The 21,785-nt window shown below is 40.7% G+C and overlaps 1 protein-coding gene across 1 annotated transcript in view; it reads right to left on the minus strand.

The window, feature by feature from the left end:
* Nucleotides 1-262: 262 nt before the first annotated feature.
* LOC139648730 (F-actin-capping protein subunit alpha-2) overlaps nucleotides 263-21,785 on the minus strand; it is a 30,964-nt gene continuing 9,441 nt past the window's right edge. The window contains exons 2-10 of the mRNA XM_071524945.1: nucleotides 15,210-15,273; nucleotides 11,245-11,296; nucleotides 10,628-10,691; nucleotides 8,541-8,747; nucleotides 5,478-5,557; nucleotides 4,105-4,183; nucleotides 3,449-3,520; nucleotides 2,876-2,938; nucleotides 263-1,448 (exon numbers count right to left, since the gene is read on the minus strand). Coding sequence (XP_071381046.1) covers nucleotides 1,308-1,448; nucleotides 2,876-2,938; nucleotides 3,449-3,520; nucleotides 4,105-4,183; nucleotides 5,478-5,557; nucleotides 8,541-8,747; nucleotides 10,628-10,691; nucleotides 11,245-11,296; nucleotides 15,210-15,273 — 822 coding nt within the window. The 3' untranslated portion in view covers nucleotides 263-1,307. The remainder of the gene's footprint in view (nucleotides 1,449-2,875; nucleotides 2,939-3,448; nucleotides 3,521-4,104; nucleotides 4,184-5,477; nucleotides 5,558-8,540; nucleotides 8,748-10,627; nucleotides 10,692-11,244; nucleotides 11,297-15,209; nucleotides 15,274-21,785) is intronic.

Genomic DNA, 21,785 nt, shown 5'->3' on the forward strand with positions numbered 1-21,785 from the left:
TAATTTCTGAGATGTAACACACATGCACTTGTGTTGTATATAAATATATTGAAACCTCATTAATTCTTGCCATTTTGCAATATTTTGGGGTTTATAAAGGTTTTGTCCATGAAATTATTCAGACTAGAGACACGTAATGTTCAGCACTAGAGTTCAAAAGCAAAGCCACATATTATACCTTGTGTTTAATGTTAATTCTTCTATCTCTTTATGTCACCATAGTATAGACAAGAGTGGTAGAAATTATGAGTGAGTCAGCAAATAGAAAATTTGTCATTTAATGCAACATAATTGTGACTGAATTACAATTAATCTCATGGAAATAAATCACCAAACTGACAGACAGGATGTTTCATACAGGTATATATTACAATGTGCCTTGTTATATAATACAGTCAGGTTCCGTTTTAATAAAAATAAGCACTGGAGGGGAGAGTGATACTTTTTTTTAAATTTTATTGTAAATTGGACATTATGCACATTACTTAGCGATTAATGACTTGTTAATTAAGCTTGTTATGTTGTCACAGAACTCCCTGCGCTGAGTGAGAGTTCAGACGATGTCAAGTCAAAAGGCAATTTAGCCAGGAGAGTTGCAAGCTTGAGATTTTACATACGGGGCAAACCGTGAGGGAAGTACCAAAACGAGGGAACAAGAACATTGAGTGGTTGACAACGGTGACTGCTTGTGCCAAAGATACCAGTCAATGAACACAAAGAACTTCTTTTTTTTTTTTTGTTGTTGTTGTTGACCGTATGGGACAGTAACCGTGTTGTGAAAGGAGTCTTCCGTTTTAGCCAAAATATCTGAGCTCTTTTGTTAAATGCGGACAGAATTCTCCCATAAAATGATTTGTTTCACCATCATCGCAAATTCAACAGTTTTTCAGCAGGTCAAACAAAAGGTGTGGTCTCACCGACACAATAAATATTGCACACGTGATATTGTATAAGGGTGTTTTTGCATACGAGTGTCCGCCCCCTCTCCTATGTCTTGTAATATTTCCTCAAGTTATACTTTCGCAGATACGATTATCATCACCACTTTATATTCAATATACAGAGGATTTAACAGTGTCTGTATAAAAAAAATAACATCAGTAAAAGTAGACATCTGAAGTGTAACGTGACATCTTGCTGTGAGACCAAACCTTTCTTTGTCCCCGTTTCTCTAATTTTTGTACAAAGACGATACAACTATCCAGTCATGCAATGTTGTTTGGGGGGAGGAGGGTTGGGGGGTTTGGGGTTTGGGGTTTGGGGGGGAGGGGGGGGGGGGGGGTTGTCTGTTTTGTTCTCCTTTGTTTTTAAGCGTTCTGCATCTCCTTGCCGATCTTGTAGCTCAGGATCTTGTTCCAATCGATCTTGGTGCGCGTCACGGGAAGCTGGCGGCGTAAGGCTTTGAAGGTAGTGTCCGACATGGTCTGGTAATTCTCGTTGATGGCGGTCTGGAAGGAAAGGAAGGAAAGGGACAGAAGGACAGAGAGAGAGAGATAGAAAGAGAGAAATTAGTTAAGCACCATAATCAGGACAAATGTATGGAGAAGTGTCTTCCATTTCCACATCTTCAAATGATTTCCAGGTCTTGAAAAGTTCGGGCATTGCACGAAAAGTATGAAAAAATTGCCATTGTTGCAAACTTGCACGTGCATGATGGTGAACTAAGACACTAAACAATTTCAAATTACTCTTTTCAGGCATTTTTGCTTGATTAATTATTTTATTAAATGACGCATAGAGGCGACAAGTATCCATTAGTTCTCATGAAAAGGGCATTCATCACAGAGATAAAAAAAAAATAGTAACACATTTTTATTCTGGAAATATATATATTTTCTTCATAAAATAATTTTTCAACCCAACCCACATGTCAACCCCTCATGTTGCCCGGCAACAATCGGCCTACATCATACTGAACACCAACCAAAATCTTCAAATCCAGTCAAAAAGTTTAGATCTGAGAAAAGTCTGGAACTTTGAATGGAACATGTGTAGGAACTCTGAGACAGGAACAGGGATACACATGAGAACACTGGTTTGTGTACATAAAATATCATATTTTTTGAGGAATGTTTTGATAGGTGAGTGTTTTCCTGGTTACATCATAACCCATTTCCTTTCCGTATTCCATGGCACTCTCTCAGAGCAGAGAGGTGGGCAAACATGCAGCCAAGGAAACTGAGCTGAACATGGGTCAAAATGATATGAAGGAGATGGAGCATGAGAAGATCAATTCATGCATTTTTTTTTTTATTGCAAGACAGAAGACAGAACATTGACAGGAAAAACAAAACAATAAATACAGGACAGGACAATTAATAAAAGTCTAGCCAGAAAACAAGAGAGCAAAGTGACATTAGTTGTCGGGTATTGCGTTGATCTGATGTGTGTGTGTGTGTGTGTGTGTGTGTGTGTGTGTGTGTGTGTGTGTGTGTGTGTGTGTGTGTGTGTGTGTGCGCACGCCTGCCTGTGTCCCACATTGTCAGACTAGAAAAAGGTCTATAAGATGGATGGGAGATAGAGTAATAATAATAATAATAATAATAAAAAAAAAAAAATCAATTCATGCATTTAAAGTAAATTGGTGCAAAAGTAGTATGGCTCTTACAAGATTATTTCAGATATCTTAATTTGCATGAATTGGCTTTAGGCTGAAGGAGTTACCACGGCTTTGCCTTTTGGGTTCTGCATACACAGCTGTCTCAAATACAGTTTTCTACAGTTTAATCTATAGGAGTCGAGGAATTGATTCCAGCAAGTCAAGAGTCAGAATCGACTCATCAGGGAGCGGCTGAGAAAGAGCATGTGTGCTGAATGATGCCCTTCCCCGGATAAATAAAGGTTAAGAAATGATCCAGTTGAGATGGTTGCATACCTGGTAGTCATTCTCTGCAGCCTCCATGATCTTGATGAACTCCTTTGCAGTTGAAGCCTCGTTCTGAAAGGAGGCAGAGAGGTAGAGGATAGAGAGCGAGATGGGTCATTTAGTTTCTTACACTATAGACAGGGTGGTACTGAACACTAAAGTTTTGATGAGGCACACATAACACAGTGTCCACACAGCTATCTCTGGTAGTGCCAGCTCATTTGTGGAAGGAAATAAAAAAACAGGATTGTGGAAGGTTGAATGTCAGATGTATGATGACTGGCACAAAAAGAATCATCATGAATAAATATTACAAATGGAGAGCATCTATTTTTAACCAGAGAGATGTTATATATCAGATATCTGAGGGGGCATGTTCGATTGGAGATGATGCCAGTATACGGACACATTTCTAAAGTATTTCCAAAGCATTTCTAAAGACTGCCAGGAGGCAATGGAGTGGAATTTGCTGAATGAAATACTGTAGTTTAACATGTAATTGCTTCATCAATCTGTGCATGCGTGTACAGAACATGCTGTGTAACACAACTTCAGTTACATCGATGGTCATGATGTACTCACAGAAATTGACATGGACTCCTGGACCTCTTTGTGGCTCACCAGCTGAACGTTGCCGTCTTCATAGTAATGGACCTGGAAATGTTTAGGTTTAGGTTTAGTTCATCTGCACATCCAACTGACAAAAACTGAAAAAAACTGAAGAAAAGCAGAAATACAAGCTGTGTGGGTGACACAAATAAACCCTCCTGGGGGTTATTTATGCTTGTTTGTTATAAAAACACCCCAAAAGAAAAAGAGGAAAGAGCATATCAGGATGACAAACAAACCCAGGTGAATTGGGAACCAGAAACCAAAAGACAGTATGACTCAACACAGGAGAACTGTGCGACAACAACAAGATGCAGAAATATCAAGTACGGGAAATAAAATAACAAAATAGTCCTGATGTCGGGAAAGTGAAGTGTGCTAAAACTGAAAATAACAAACCTTCAGACTAGGTGTGTGTTCAAAATGTGGAACAGTTAAAAAACAAAAACAACACAGTAAAAGACGAGACACTTAGTGTGTGCGCAGTCTGCATACGCTCACACACACACAAACAAACGTGTCTGCCTCTTCACTGCACTGAGAACTCCTCTTTACACACTGACTGGATGATTTAAACATCTTAAACAGGTACCACACACACACACACACACACACACACACACACACACCTGGATTTTCATGATGCCTGCCACTTGAGTGGTGGAGGGGGAGATGGTAAATTTCCATTCTGACCTCCAGCGTCCATTCCTGTTAGAGAGGCAGAGGCAGTCACTCATTAGTTGTCTTCCCACCATGACTGAGGATAATGTCAGACCAAAAGCAGGACAGCCGCTGGCATGAAACTCATTGGGGGCTCAGTGTTGTTTACTGGGAGATGTGAGGTCCTTCAAACTAGACTGAGTTGAACAGTGTGCCTCGCTAAAAAGCCCCAGGTCTGCTTCAGGAAATTCAGTTTTTCAAAGATCCGAAGGGAGCCAATAAGCACTTTAGGGTTCCTCACTTGAAACAAGAGGCACTCGAGCTGCCTAATGTCCTGCCATTATCATCATGATATAGTTAAGATAATCATATATGCTAATTAGGTCATTAATTATGCTAATTAATGATTACTTAGCAAATATTTCTATGTCTTCACATAACACATGGGTGCCATTAATATGAACTCAGAATCTTAAAGAACTACACCAACATTTTGGGACATTGGTTTGTTGGTCAACTTACCTTTTACATGTTATGATAGGAGTTTAAAGCAATAAGGAGTTACAGTAGTTTCAAGAAAATGTGTTTTTCCTCATTAATATGCTCCAAATCTAATCAGGTCATCCAAACAGTTAAATAAAAGTGTCATAAAGACAATTCCAGCTGTTTAGTGTTGCTTTTTATGTGCATGCTGAATAGCTTGGATAAAAAAAATGGGACGGCCAGGGCCACGATCTGGCCCTGACCGCCACAATCTGGCCCTGACCGTAAAGTAATTGAAATAGCCCTGCTCTCAAGGTTCCTCATTTACTTTTTGGATTGTAGCTGAAAACAGTGGCAGTCACATACAGGAGCCATGGGATCATTAACAAGCCATAAGCTCAGTAAAACCCACCAGCAAAGAGGATTGGCGCAGTCCTTATCCAATTAAATTAACCCGATCAGGGACGGCTCAACAACGCTTATGAGGCCTAACAATCTAAGGCTCTCAGAGTAAAGTGACAATGAAAGTAACGCCTTTGAAGAGTCTTGTACACATCAGACAACATTTGAGGCTTTTTAAATTATGCAAGTGTTTCAAAATCTTCAAAATGCATTTTGATTTAGGCACCATCTCTGAAAGCCCCGATAGACCTTTATAAAAAAAATTATGGCTTGTCATCTTTATTCCATTCAAAAATCGGGGTGTCTCATCTGGAATCAAACAGTGAGCTGCTTTGTAAATTTTTCACCTCTCAGCAAAGGCAAAGCATCAGTTGTCTCCACTCCCAGCGGTGTAAAATGGAAAAAGAGAGAGAATTAAGTATCACATGCAATATAAATAACTCCATCTCAAACATACCAGAAGTTTTTTGGTTGAAACTGATGGCACTCGATGCACACGATGATGGTTTGATGTCCGTCGATGGTTTTCCCGTAAATCTGAGGGGGGAGAAGCAAAACAGTGTCAAAGCCAACATCACAAAATTATCCCCAGACCTGTCAAACGTTATGTATGAGCAAATGTGCACAGTAGTTGTTAAGGGAGGGAAGAGCCTTTCCCCTTCACATTTACCCGGTCGGAGGCCCTTTCTCTAGCCTCTGAATGACTGCTGTACATGCACCAACTGAAGAAAGAGGTGGTTTGTGGCTAAACATCCTGTGTAGACAGCTAGAAATGAAAGCTTATGGCGGCCTGAAACTACAGGTTGTAATATATAAAGTGTTTAGAGGCTATTCGGCCGACCACATGCTACAAATTCACAGTACAGACTCTTGTATTTGCAACAGAACAGTACTGCTCACTTTGCATTAATAAATAAGTACCAAAACAGGAGCTATATAAGCAAGACTGCAATGATTGCCAAACACCGTTAAACCACTACTGGGTCGGTTGAAATAATTATTACTCAATGTATTCTTGTATTCCTTCCTCATTGTGCTTGTAAGCACAGTGGATTTATAAATGGAGATAGAAGAAGAGATAGTCGCTACACTAAAAGACTCAGAATGCAAATAGATTAATACATAAAAATCCAACGTTTCAACAAAACACGTCCCAGTAATAATAATGTCATACTTTCTTTATCCCTAGAGGTCAGAGGTCAGAGCTGGTAGGGATTCACTGTCTTGCTCCAAGACACTTCAGTAGGCCTGATACTTGCCAACATGGGGGCTTGAACCTTGGTCCTGTAGTTAAAGGACGTTTTTAAGCAACTTACTGCACCACCCTGCTGTCTTTATAGGCGTACGAGAACCAAACGGTATTCTGTCTGTGAATCATGAGACTCTGACATGTTTTTCTGAAATGTTTTTAACGCATTAAATGAGGTATTCGCATCAAAGCTCTGACTGTTCAGTGACACCTTATGATTCAAGGACTTATACACAAGTCAGCGCAGTAAAATATAGCTTGAGCTAAACTTAGTTCACCTTGGTTTTTGGAGTAGAAAACTGTCCTCAAGTGGCCTTTCTGTGACTGAGAAGTTAGTCTAGTCTTAAGCTGCCATGGGCTCAGACACACTGCACAGCTCAGATGTGCATAGTTAAATGTAGGGTTTGTTAAAGTTCTTGATCTTTAAAAATCGATCAATGACTCATTCAATACACAGGAATCTATTTAAAACTGGTGTTGGCTGGTTGTGGGGTGTGAGTAATGAAAAACTGTGGTTCTATACTGCTTTACAAGGGAAGTAAGTGTGTGGGTAGTGAAACTGAGAAATTATGCAAGTATATCTCCTGCTTAGACAAAAGAATTGTTGGTACAGAAGTGGACTGTATGTCATTCAGCGGCATTTATGGGTTTCATTTTCCTTGATATGAAATCTAAATCCTACTTGTGACCTTTGACACACACAAATAGTTACTGCTGTTTTCCTTTGTGGTGCAGTATTGAGGTGAATGTTTTGTCCAAAATTTGAATTTCAATAAACATGAAAATAATGTCACCGCAAAGGCAAACATCTCTTCTTTCCAATCAAACAGCATTTACATGCCACTTACTTTTCCTGCAATTTCCACACTGTTTTATTGTGTTTTAGTGCGATTCTGTGGGTACAAAACACTTGGATTCTGCTGTGAGAGCTGTTTAGAGAAATGTGATGGTCACTTTATGCCATTTTAGGAACTCTAAACAACCAAACCCCATTCATTCCAACTGTTTGGGAGAAAGCTACAATGGAGCAGCGGTAGTTAACTCGCTGTGTGTTTGGTGGATGTACGACCTGAAAGGGAAAAAAAAAAAAAAATCAGCTTCTCTTGGAGGCAGACGGATTCTCTTCATAAAAACTTTTATTGATGCAGTAAAAACCAACGTGTTTCGGCAGCATGCCTTCATCGGGGTTATGCTGCCGAAACACGGCATCAATAAAGGTTTTTTTTGAAGAGCATCCATCTGCCTCCAAGAGTAGCTGAGTTTTTTTTCCCTTTCTAGTCATTTCTTGTTCATGCATCTTTGTTTAAAGACGAAGTTGCAACAGTTTTTTTCTCTTGTACTAATGGTTGTACGACCTTCAATACTGTTTGACAGAGGTGAGTAGACACTGATGTTGGGGTAAACTGTTCCTTTAAGTCAGTTGCATAAAGATAGACCTAGTCTTAGACTTAAATGTGACCTTAAGTCAAACTTACTATAGACACTGTTCCTCTAACTTCTTGATTGTTGTAGATCTCTAATGGGTTGTTTCTTTCTCTAAAGACTCACTCTCTTCTTCAGGCTCTTTCCAAAAACCAAGGATTTGCCATCTTGTATGAAATATAGGGCTGCAACTAATGATTATTTTCATTGTTGATTAATCTGTCGATTATTCGATCTGTCGATTATTCGATTACTCTGTCGATTAATCAAATTAGTTGTTTGGTCTATAAAATGTCAGAAAATGGTGAAAAATGTGGATCAGTGTTTCCCAAAGCCCAAGATGACGTCCTCAAATGTCTTGTTTTGTCCACAACCCAAAGATATTCAGTTTACTGTCATAGAGGAGTAAAGAAAATATTCACATTTAAGAAGCTGGAATCAGAGAATTTTGACTTATTTTGCTTAAAAAATTACTCAAACCGATTAATTGATTATCAAAATAGTTGGCGATTAATTTAATAGTTGACAACTAATCGATTAATCGATTAATCGTTGCAGCTCTAATGAAATAGCTTCTGTATTTAAACCTGACATTCTGACAGTTAGGCCGACTCATTGCCATAGCAACAAAGTTCTTAACTCAAGATTAGCCGGGGGGAAGGTGGCTAACTTTCCTACCTCAAAATAAGTCAGTCGTAATATTTAATTAACCGACGGTCTTAATTAGCCTAGTCCAACCTGAGAATCTAAGACCAGTCTAAGGCTTAGACTAGTCTTAAACTAGCTTTATGCAACTGGCCCAGGTACATCATTGGGGTTATGGGTCGGGCGGGGCAGGGCGGGACGTACGGTGCAGACTCCGTTGGGGTAGTGCTCCTTGACGTAGGCCCGCACGGCCGAGTCCACGGCGCTCCTCCAGCCCTCCAGGGAGCCGTCGACGTCGTGGGGCCGCGGGTCGCTCGCCTCCTTCCTCAGGTGGTCGAACTTGAAGGAGATCTTGTTCTTGGGGTCCAGGACCCGGCCGTTCCCCAGGTCACCATGCTCTGTGATTAAGACCTGGAGAGGAGGAGAGGAGGAGGGAGGAGAAGAAGAAGAAGAAGAGGGAGAAAGAAAGAAGGAAGAAGGAGAGATAAAGTGGGACAGAAAGAGGAGAGAGGTAGGGTGGGAGGGAAAGAGCAAGAAGGAGAAGGAGAGGGAGAAATAGAGAAAAAGAAAGGAAAGAAAAAGAAATTAAACAGAGAAAAAAAGCACGAAAGAAAAGGGAGAGAAACAATGAATGAAAGAACAAAAGAGAACAAAAAGGCAGCCAGAAAGGAAAGAAAGAAAAATTAAAGTGGCAGAAAGTACGAGACAGATGGAAAAGAAACACAGCAAGAAGAAGAAAGAAGAAAATAACAGAGGAGCAAACAGTGAGAGAGAGATATTGACAAAGTGGGGGGAGAGAAAGGATAGGAGGAGAGAAAGGGAAACGAACAGAGACAGCGAGCACAGATGGAAAGAGGTTTTACGGGAGCGGGAAGAAAAAGAACGCGATCGAGAGAAAGAGCAACAAAGAAAGACAAAATGAAAGGAAGGAGACAAAGAAAGAGAGGCGCACAGACGTCAGCCTCAACTTTCCATCGACCGCGCTCCGTCTCGACAGGCAGCGCGGCCTGCTGGGTAACAGACGGGGGAATTTCAGCCGGGAACGCGGGGACCATGATGACATCTTTACATAAGACACTGCAATAATTACTTAAGCTACCACACCATTCAGCCCCGCGCTGTGCCTTCGCAGAAACTCACGGCATGTCGTTGTATAAAGATACAGAAGTGTCGGTGTGGAGAAACACTAGTCATTTTGTTTCCTGAGGAAGCAAAAGGAGAATACTGGGCCTTATTCAGAATAACCGTTTCTTCTTCTGTCCTTTAACTCAATTTCCCTCTTCTCCCCCAAAGACCCTACGTATGATGATATGAATGTTGCAATAACGAACATTGAATAAACCGTTTTTTGTAGTTTACCGGGGCACGTTTTAACGTCACTTTCCCTGTTTTTGTGTCCCATTATGATGCTAGTTATCTCGTTTCTGTTATTAACCGTCTTTTTCATGACCCTGAACTGTTTTTAACTGTGTTTGTAAAGCGTTTAGGGTTCAGTTTTTGTATGAAATGTGCTATATAAATACAATATGATTTGATTTGATAGTAATAACGGGACGTTATATTGCTCTCTGTAGGGAAATTCTCTTATCTCTTGATCGTGAGTTGAAATCGAGCGAAACTGCAATGCTTTCTGTGATTTCCCACTTTTCTCTAGCAGTGGTGGCAGTTTTCTTGTTGTGGTGTAACGCTGCTGAATGAGTCCAGAGGAAACGCTGTAGTTCTCCATTTGACTCTGGTTTCACATTTCTGCCATGTAATACATGTTCCTGCTAAGCCCATATGGATATGAGCTTAGTGCGTGTTTATCTCATCTGCTGTAACAGATAGCAGTTCATCTGATAACTAGAAACAGTGTCCTCTTGTGCAGTAGTTGTAGGGCTAAAATGATGATTCTGATTGGATATTGTTGGATATCGTGATCACTGTAAATTAATCACAATTATTACTGCACCTTTTACATATTATATCAATATCTAATTTTCAACTACAGCGGGAATTCTAAATAAAATTTTATAATATTTCTAGTACGCCAATATTTCACAACTATAAAACTCTGAATACTAACCTCAAAATATACAATGCAATGTATATGACGCAGCAACAATGGATACTCTCATTTGAAAAGAATGAACCTCCATCAGAGAGCAACACATCAGACACAAGTGTGATGGAGCGGTTTGACGGTGTGAAGTGACAGGAAACATGACAGAGGCTGAACAGCATGAAACAGGTCATGAGGCGGACTCAGACCCACCGTGTCTCCACCAGGTCAGGCTGAACCGCAAACTCACCTGTTCTTCGTAGCCATCGACTTTCACCGGGGTAAACTGGTCCACATTGTACTGTGCAAATGCACTGCAGAGAGAGAACACACACACACGAGTCTGGTTAGTCCCGACACAACTTCTGTTTTAAATTCCATACTCTGTCCAGACCTTAATTTTTTGACTGCGTTTTAAGGATTTTGTCCATATGATGTATGCTGACAGTGGCTGGGTGATATGACCAGGCCATAACAACTCTACAGCTATAGATTATTCTTCAATACAACAATAGGGTACCTGCAGGTTTCAGAAAGCCAAATTGAAGATTTTTGAAGACATTTTTAAGACCAATTTGAAAATGAAAATCAAAACAAAGCTGGCAAAAATAGCCAGTTATGGGACATGAAGTCCAGCTGTGTTTAGTAAAGCAGCTAAGAGTTTTTAAGCACTTAAAACTTTTTCAGACTTTTTAAAGATCAGGATACCCTGATCACAATATGTAGAATCACAGTGGGCTTGCTACCTTAAATAGTATTATAGTTATACATCAGCACTATTTTTTTCCTTTCTTTCAAAGACTTTTGTGCAATTCCCAAACTTTCCAAAAGCTGGAATTTCTCATTAGCTGAAGAGAGGAGACTTACTGCGCTGCACCTTCCCTGAGAAGATTGTCATTGTTGAGCAGCAATCGCACATCTGAGGAGAGGAAAAGAGAAATATTAGAGGAGAGGAGAGGAGGAGAAAGGAACAGGTGAGGAGATGAGAATAAAGGAGGAGAGGAGGACAAAAGAAAGAGGAGAGAGAGGTGAGGAGAGAAGAGGACAGGAGAAGAGGGAGGGGAGAAGAAGAGAAGAAAGGAGCAGAAGAGAGGAGAAGAATGGAAAGAAAGGAGGGGAGAGGAAGATTAAAGAAAGAAGAGAGGTGAGGACAAGAAAGGGGGAGATGAGAGGAGACAAGAGGAGGAGACAAGGGGGAAGGGGAAAGGAAAGGAGGTGAGGGGAAGAGAGTAGAAAGGAGCACAGGAGGGTGGAGGAGACGAAGGGAGGGGACAGAAGAGGAGACGAGACAAGGAGAGGAAAAGGACGAGGAGACGAGAAGAGGGAGGAGAGGGTTGAGGAGGAAAGAAGAGAGGAAAGATGACGAAAGAGGAGGGAAAGGAGAGAACGAAGAGAGGGCAGAGCAGAACGGTACCTCCTTGACACACACACACACACACAAACACACACACACACACACACACACACACACACACACGACAAAGCTGCCCCAGTCCCAGTCCATCAGTGCAGCAGTCGTGCCAGGGGAGTGAAGCAGACATGGTGAATTAGTGGAAAAGGCTGTAAAATCACACAGAGACGAAAGGGGACAAGGTGGCAATAGGGGACTGTTTCTGCGTGTGTGTGTGTGTGTGTGTGTGTGTGTGTGTGTGTGTGTGTGTGTGTGTGGGAGTGTGTGTGTGTGTGTGGGTGTGCACGTATGTGTGGGACTGTCAGGCTGTGATAAGAGGCAAACAGTCAGCCCCCCGGCACTCCTCCGAGGTGACGACATTTACCGAAGCAGGAGGACGCTTTAACTATGCCAAAACACAAACACACACACACACACACACACACACACACACACAAGGGGCACTACTTTGACAGTGTGGTGTCAACACTGCTGCGTGAGCTACAATTTTGCCAAAACGTCATAGTCTCATTTCGACAAGTGAACACACATTTTCCCCAACAACAGTTCTTGCTCAGCGCTCAACATTTTTTGAGAAGAAAAACAAATTATGCAAATTTTTAAGATTTGCTCAATTCGAAGATAATGAAAAATGATCTCTGATATGCAACTTTGAACAACAAAAACACGAATATATCTCAATTTGTTCTTGAATATAGCAGTATGAATTGTAATTTTACATAGTTTGTTAATCAGTGTTTATAAAACGATTTGGAAAATTGTTTGGGGAAGAGAATGAGATGCTATTGCTTAGCATTTGGTCACTTTGAATAAAATCATTTTCGCTGATGTGCAACTTAGTTTGTAGGCCAGTGATTCTCCTCAGTACCAGGATACAGGTTCCCTCTGTGGCCCTGTTAAGAAATTCAATGACTTTTCCGCGACTTTCCATTACCTAGTAGGAGCGCTTCCACGACCTAAACATGTTATTACTTCCTGGTTTGTTAACGTTGCTTTTCAGCTCAGAAAAGTTCTTCTTAAAAGGAGGTGTACAGTCTGGTTTCTACTACATTCAATACTTCTATTTCAATAGTCCTCCAGTGTCCAAAGTTAACTTTCTGGCTCACCTGCCAACAGCTGGTCTGCTAAAATAAAATTACCTCTCAAGAATGATATCAAGATGAACCGGACGAAATTATTAATAGGTATTTTCCATAGAAATATGTCACCCTACCCATTTTAAATGCTACTTCATGTATAGAATCAGGCACCATGTGTTCATTTAAAACTTGCTCACTCACTTCTACAATGGATTAAGTTTGTGATTCATGTGGACGGCATGAATCATCTCAAATGCAGAGGACAAATTTCCCCACGGGGATAATAAAGTATACAAATACAAAATCATGAAGTCCAACAGAACTCAATATAACTGGGAGGCATTCAAATGTTATTGTCTGTAAAAGTTACTGGCCAGTGTCAGTAAGCCATGCACAGAAATAGTAGGGCTATACGATTCATTTAAATGAATATCCAAAGACAAATTTTGCCGCCATTTGGTGCTTGGCGGGTGGTAATTTCACACCCTGTTTCTCTGATAAACTGTGCAACACTAGTGTCATATCGTGTCATATCTTGGTCAAATAAAGTCCTGATGTTTGTTTTACCAGACTTGGTGTGCCAGATGGGTGGGGTTTATCACATCAGGATGATTCAGATTGTGTCAAGTAAACCGTCATAGAGGAGTGTGTGTGTGTGAGTTGATATCATAATTTCATTCGTTTTCTGCATTTCAAGGCCCAAACCTGATTCCAGTCTGGCGCCCCCAACTGAAACAGTGTTACCCCACTGCTGACTTTGTGAACATAATATCATGTGACAGTTAAACAGGAGTTTTACATAGATTCTGTGGCTGTAAACTGTTTGTTTACATTTGTATTGTCTGTAAACACTAGACTAAAACAGAACTGTATTTTGAGTTATGATGGGTTAAGAAAGCTCCAAAATGTTTATCTTCCATCTACTAGTCAAACTCTTCAAGAACATATATGAATATAACCGCTTTTCTAAACTGCTGACTGTATTGTTAAAGAGGAAGTCTATGACAAGGCCTGGACTCTAAATCTGTGTGAACAGATCTGGATGATGTGCAAACTCCAAAAATTAATCCAAAAAAATCAAAATATCACAATTCTGACTAGTGCAGTTTTGAAACTGATGGGAAGTGATTGCATTTTTTCCTCTCAGAGTAAAAAGGAGATTAATGTAACTTCCTAAACAAGCAGTTCTGGTGTTGTGGAGAATCCCTCGACTGCACATCAGGTTGCAGAAAGTAAGAGAAAGTTTTATTTAATTCAAACTGACCAAAATCCTAAGCATTAGCACCTCATTCTCTCCCCAACATATTCTTTGTAGACTCGTGTAGAAAGGCACATGATGCAGAAACATGGAATTGGCTATACGATTAATACAACAATAAAATAAAATCAAAATAGCAATATTCCACTGCATTTTCCAGATCACAATGTTTTCTCGTGCTGCCGCTGGTTTACAAGTTGCATGTCGTGGAAAATCTTTGCTTTCATTTCATTTGCTCTGGCAAATCTAATTATTAACATCACATCTTCCACCCCAGAAAGTGGCGCAAAAATACAATATATGATAGAAACAGCAGTTCCCACACATACCACATCATATAATTCACATAATACATAATTCATCATATTGAATTACTGTATTTCCTCCAATATTGGCCCAGGCCTTTATTTACCTCAACTGCAGAGGGTACCAGGCCTTTATTGGAAGCAGGCTTATATTAGAGACAGGCCTTTATTTCTAATTCCCTCTGTTTGAGAAGTATATTTGCTCATATTTTAGTACGAAGCCTCTGCTTTCTGATCTGCTTCTGTTGGGGTTCGTTAGGTAGCCGTTTTTTGTTACTGCGACGCATTACCGATAATTACGGTAATGGACGACGGCACGCTCCAGAGACTTCCGCCAGCCGAGCCGTCTTGTGGCATACTGCCATCTTGTGGCACTTGTACTTTACTACAAACTACAGTTACATTATATAACAGGCACCAGGAGTTTACCGGTATCCACCGTTGTTTTTTCCTTTGTTTTTTTCCCTGGCCTGTATTTGGGGCCGGCCTTTATTTGTTTGTGTCGACCACGGCCCCGGACATTATAGGAGGCCCGGCTTTTAATTGACTACCAGCCACTATTAGAGGAAATACGGTATGATTTATTTTTGTCAATATCGTGCAGCTCTGTTGTTGTGTATTTATTTGCTTTGGTGATTGTTGTGTGTTCTTATGTAGTTTATTGCCTTGTCAAATAACAAAAATCAATAAATATAATTTCAAAAAAAATAAAATAAAAAATATCGTGCAGTTCTACCACGTACAGACACACACACACATACACACACACATATGCTCACCATTGAAAACTTCGTTGAACTCTCCCGGTGGGGCGTGGATGACGAAGTTAGCTGCTATGCGTACCTGCACACAGAAAAAAAGGACATAGACACATTTTAGACACAGTGGGCCAAGGTAAGTCTAGAGGTACGAGTCAGACACACAACCACTGTAATAAATCTTCATCCAAATTCTGTGACTCCACCTCAACGTTTATATTTACATCTTAAGGGTTTCGCTCAGACTCAGTAGAATAAGGTTCAATTTCTAGATCACAAACATTACAAGTAACTGAAAGTAAGGAGGTCAGAGGTCAGAGCCATAGTGCCCTGATTCTAACAGATGTAAAAAAAATATTCCTGTGTCCCTACAATGATCATGAATGACAGAGAAGTGCTAGGAGGAACAAGGCAGAGAAAAGGCAGAGGTTTTTCTCTTAAGTACATGGGGGGGGGGGGTCCATCTGGTCTTGATCAGTTTACAGTTATTCAATTCAGGATGATGAAAAGAGGAAGTCTGGGGGAGCGGTTAAGTCAGCATAACGCTCACAGAGCTTTGATAACATGGACAACATTTCGATTTTGTAACCCAACTGTCAGATTGGAGGAAGCCTTGTGACTCAAAGGTTGCTGGATTGCACCCCTGGGTGGCTGGGAAAGGTTGAAATAATTGTTGTTGTTTTGTATTGAAACTTCAATGATTAGTTCTCTGGTATACAAACCATTAATCAGTCGGCTTCTGAAAATCATTACAACTGTATAGAAATGTCTTCAGTGACTGAAATAATGTCAAGATCTCTTATGTGCTCCACCACACAGCTAGACACAGAATTAGGCTGGGAGTGATGGTAAATCCCAAAATCCACCAGCCACTTCCACTATTTTTCCCAACAACGAGATTTTTAGAACAGAATAAGACCTCCAAATGATGTTTGCTTACCTGCCAAAGCAGATACAGCCAAAATTTACCAGCATTTGGCTGGTGGCTGATGTTAGCTCAAGTTCTAGTTCGAGTTCCAGAAAATAGTTGATAATATGTTGACTAAAGTGTATTTTCACAGAAAATAACAACCACAGCACCCGTGTCCTTCCTCCTTTTTAAAGTCTGCTAAAATTTTTGCTTACCCTAGTGATGCACTTACAGTAAGTCACTCTGCATAAGAGCATCAGCTTAATGCCTAAAATGCAAAATGTAAATGTTTTGGCCAACAGAGGGTGTCATGTTACCATGTCACTGATATAGGGGAGGAGGGGGGGTGTGTGGAGGTTAGGCTATACTTGACTTCCCTCCACTTCATTAAAAACAGCATTTCTCTCTCTGTCCACAGTATATCTGAGCAGTCATTTTTTTTCCTCTTCCCCTTCTCTTCTGCTGCTACACCACAACACTTCCTGTTTCCAGGTCACATGTCAAACTGACAGCGAGACGACGGCCCCTCCCTCCCCTGCATGGCTCACGACCATATAAGGACATGAAAATGTGCTGAGGACTCTAGTAGTCTCTCTCTCTCTCTCTCTCTACCTCTATATCTCTCTACCTCTCTCTCCCTGCCAGGGCACGGTGGCACGGCCAGGTTCCCCCTCGTCTCACAAGCTGGTTTTCATGTTCCCCTCTCAGTCTGAGTGTGAGTGTGAGTGTGAGTGTGTGTGTGTGTGTGTGTGTGTGTGTGTGTGTGTATCCCATGGGCCCTTATTAGCGGTGTGTGTATACAAGTGCTCTGGATGCTCAGCGCTGAGCTGCAGATTGATTCTCACTAATGAGGGATGTTGAGAGGAAGAAAGGCGCTCAGGGAGGAACACGTGTGTGTTTGTGTGTGTGCGCTCGTCTGTGTGTGTGATGTTGAGATGAAAGTTTGTGTGTGCAAGCCTAAGCCTCTGTCATGAGATCATGACCCACTTATGTTGCGTGATCTGAAAATGCAGAACATGATGGCGGTGTATGTGTGTGTGTGTGTGTGTGTGTGTGTGTGTGTGGAGGGTTGAAATCCCTCTGGGGGAAGCCATTTGCACTGGGCCTCCCTCATTACGCCGGACGACAGTGTAAACAGACTTTCCATGAACAGACAGCCTCTCCCAGACGCTCCAGACGACTGGAGTTGGACACAAACCCTCCAAAAATAACAACAAAAGACACCGTCTCTGTCAGCAGCTCATGCAAACTCCAGGGATGTGATCAAAGGCACAAAAATGTTGCCTGCAATTAGATCTTGCTGTTTTTAAATGCAACAGTAAACTAGAAAAATTATATTTATTGAGGTCAGGTCTGAATATATGCCTTCATCAAGTTTAGGAGCGCTGCCATTCCCATGATTTGAACTGGCTTGATTCAGATTGGGAGGCTAAATACATTCACTACAGCTGCCAAACAAATCGTCCAGCAACAGCATGGCCTAATATAATGACAGCTTGTAGTTTGGTGTGAACTAATAAGGCTACGTGGCCAACGAACGACAAAACATTCTGAATATTACTGTGAAATATCTACTGATATAATGGTGTGAATTAGCCAATTTATCAGAGTATTGCTTCTGTAGTTATTCATTTATTTTTTGGATATTCACTATTAGGGCTGAACAATTAATAAAAATTTTATCGAAATCGCAATATGGCCTACTGCAATTTTCAAATCGCAGGAGGCGCAATATTTGTTAAAGACGAAATGTGTGTCAAAATACCATTTTAAATTAAATATTGTGGTGCTGCAGAGATGTCCTGGCCTACACATCATATTCTACAGACTTAAGAAAACATCTTTGTTTGGTACAGATCCCAGCAAAAATCACACCATAATCATTTTAATACGTTTTTCAATGAAAATGAGAATAATGATGTAAAAATGATCATTCCCTCTAATATCGCAAATCATATCGCAATTGCACTATCAGTCAAAATAATCGCAATTAGATATTTTTTTCAAAATCGTTCAGCCCTATTCACTATGCTGCATCTCCTGCTGCTGTTGCATTTCTATCTAACCACCTCCTACCCGATATCCTACCAACTATCTTCTTATGCATCTACAGTATATCCATCATTATCTACCTAGATATCTACCCATCCATCACAATCAACCTGCCTATATATCCCAACTATCCATCTGCCTACCTGTTTGCCTGTGTATCTTATTCAGAACTTAATCAACTCACAGTTAAATACATTTTGGATCGTTAAAAACCATAAAGAGCATTTAACTTGCTTTATTTTGTGACTGATGTGTCCATTTATGAGGCTGTGTAAATGACAAATCGAGTTCACCTCAACTAGTTCAAAATATCTGACACCTTATTCAACTCTCTATGCCCAGGTCTGGTTTCAATAAAGTCTATTAATAGACTTAAACTTTTGCAGCATCACTGTAATTATTTCTGGGCTCTGGATGTACTGTATGCTCATTGGAAATCACAACATAACACTATGCTATTCCTGTCCTGTAAACTTTAATGGTTAATATTTGACAGCAATAATGATGTACTACTGTATGTTCACTGTGGCACTGCAGTTTGTTTTGTTTTTGTTTTTGATCTGTACTGAAATTAATTATACCGGAATTTATTTCCAAAACTTGAACTCAGCCACAAGGCTCTGCAGGTCATGTCACAGCAGCAGCTCAGTGTGTGTGTGTGTGAGTGTGTGTGTGTCTATCACACACACAGTACTTGTTGCAGACTCCCCTGATTCAGTCTCAGTCATTCACAGCTTCAGTGAAGTGACAGTGATTGAATGAAGCCAAACCCGGAGCCAGGAAGAGGGTTTACACTTCCTGGACAAGCCACAAATTCTAAAAATCAGTCTTCAAAAATCATTTAGAGTAAGGATAGGTGTAAGGCCTCCAGTGAGGTTAAGGCTAGGTTTAAAGCTGAGGTTTAGGGTTATCATCAACTTTTTAGGTGATAATTCTGATGTGGCTTGGTCAGGAAGACTAGAAGGAAGGAAATATTGTTGTTTAACTGCAGTGTGGGTGTTACAGTGTTGAAAGGATGTGTTTTACCATAATCGATTTTTGGGTTCAACTGTTGACTCAGTATTCGTGTATTTGACACCAGTGAACTGAAGCTACGTCAAACTCTACAGTGAAGTAAGTAAATTTGAACACAACCGATTGTCATGACGACAAAAACTAGGAAAATAATGCACAGGCTGAAAATAACCAGAATTTTCCATTAATGGCCACGTCCCATTTCATCCCCCTGGGACCTTTTTCTGTCAGTTAAGGCCGATTATGACTAAAATAATAATCCTGATTATTTTACTATATATTGTGATCACGATTATCAATCATGACTATTGGACACGATGAGGAACAAAACTATTTTACTGCACTGTTTTTCATCTTGCATCAACAGCTTGACAATTATAAACCACACTGGACTTCCTTATTGAAATGAAATGTTTCAGTATTACTGATATGCCAGCATTGCATTATTAATAATTAGGGTTGCATCAATATATATTGGTTTTTCACAGCTTTTGCCAATATATTGAGCAGATATTGGACTTTTATTAAAAAATGGTCAGTGTCGTCCACTTCTGATATGAGGGTTATGATACGGTGCGTTTAATTACATATATATTGTAGAATTGATCAATACTAGAAGTTCTTAACCTGAACTGATTCTATTGTAACATTTTGTCTGGCAGTATTATTATTATCATTATTATTAGAGATACTAGTTGTACTATCTCTTCTAGTAGTTCTAGTGTTTTAGAGTTTTAGTGTTCAAAGCCCTACAGCGAGGGAGAGGCCAGTAAAGGCTGGATAGGAATGGACAGGGATGCTATTACAACCAAACCTGACAGCAAAACCATCCTAACTGTTTTAAGGTGTCTGGAGAGCGGAGGAGATGATGGTGACGGTGGAGTGGTGGGATGTGGTCTAAAATGCATCTCCCTCTGACAGAATGAGGAGGAGAGTGATACTCCATTAGAGGATGGTAGCAGAGTACAAGGAGAAGAAAGCTCTCTGAGATAATAAAGGCATTCAGCCTTGACTGTTAAAAGCTGTGGAAAAAAAAAAAGGGGGTAACACTTCCTCTTCCTAAGTACCTCATAGCACTTCCTATAATGCAGTGAGACAACAGCCTACATCCTCCTTTGCAAACACCGGGGTGAAACATAACAAACTGAATAAAAACACTTTCTTTCCCTGGCTCTTACTTATTTTCCCGTTTCTTTACCATACAAGGTCACTCTGGGGTCACAGGGATATTTGGTGATGCTCTGTTTGGCTATACTTTGGCAGCAAGGTGGTACAGCGAGTAGGGAGACCGTGCTTCAACTGCAACATCCAGGTTCAAGCCCCAGTGAGCATCTACGCTGCTGAAGTGTTCTTGAGCAAAACGCTGAATCCCTACCGGCGTCAGACTGTTGTACAGCTGACTTCTTGGCAAGCAAAAAGAGTTTTGCTTCAGGCATCAGTCAAGTATCGCAAACGCCTAAGATGTAAATGCAAAATGTAAATGGGCAGTTTGACAACAGAGGCAGTGGTGGTCCCCAGCTGCTTCTTCATGAATAGCAACTAGCTTCACAGAAATCTGAAAACTCCACACAGTCCAATTTCCACTACAGCAGCCTGCCTTCCAAACTGAAATAGTGATGAGGAGCATTGTAACAGAGACTCACGGTGTGGCAAACATTACATGAGGAAGTAGCCCGTTTCATGCATGGCTTTAACAGCTTTCTGCTGCAGTGTTTGGATTCGTCTTTGCGGTTGCTGAAGGATTCTCCAGAGAGCCTTCCCAGAGACAAAAATGGCTTTGATTGATGTAATTTGGACCCAGTTTTTCAGAAATACTCTTCACTCCTTGTGGTGAGAATACTGTCTTACCCCACTGTGTTGTGAACATGATTTCAATCAGATGGGACCAGCTGCTCAAACACAGGAGCAGTCTTGGAAAACATATCAAATTCAACATTTCCCTGTTTATTTCACTTGCTACCATTTCACTTCACTAAATCTATTAATTTTAAGTAACAACACATTAGAAAAGTATTGTGTTGTTTTAAGAAGTAACTTACAAATAGATGTATTTATATTTAATAGATTTGTTTTTACCACAGTTAACGTCTGCCTACTCCATAGCCTCCCCACTCACCATAGTTTGACAACCACAGCAGAAACCCATTAGCCTACCTGTCAAATTGCACCGAGGCAGACAGAGTGGATGTCTGGTGAAATGGTTTTATGGAAAGGGAGGAAACTGAACTTGACACACAGACTGGCTAAGGATAAGCAATTTTTACCTGCCACCAAAGTAAAAGCATTTGTGACACCGTGAGGAGGTTGGGTGTTTGTATGCATGGTGAGTCTATTTTACTGCTGGGACACTGAGCTTTGAGACCTGGGCTTAGCCCCGAGCATCGGCCTGCCACCATGAACCACGCAGGGCCCGGCCTGAGGCAAAGAGGCTCCGCAGGGAATTTTATTAACTAGCTGATCGTCTTCACTGCTGGGACGCTGTCAAATAAAACTCAGCATGTATGTTTGCCTAGATAATGCATTTTAACAATATCTAGGGCCTGTTGGGGGGATTCTGGACATTTTTCAATAAGATTTAATTGAAGTGTTCCCCATCTTGCCAAGTCATTATCATCATTATC

The sequence above is a fragment of the Centroberyx affinis genome, unplaced genomic scaffold, assembly GCF_046629955.1.
Source record: "Centroberyx affinis isolate AG114_WGS23_722 - 3 ecotype Tasmania unplaced genomic scaffold, CSIRO-AGI_Caff_v1 ptg001251l_1, whole genome shotgun sequence".
Lineage (NCBI taxonomy): Eukaryota > Metazoa > Chordata > Actinopteri > Beryciformes > Berycidae > Centroberyx > Centroberyx affinis.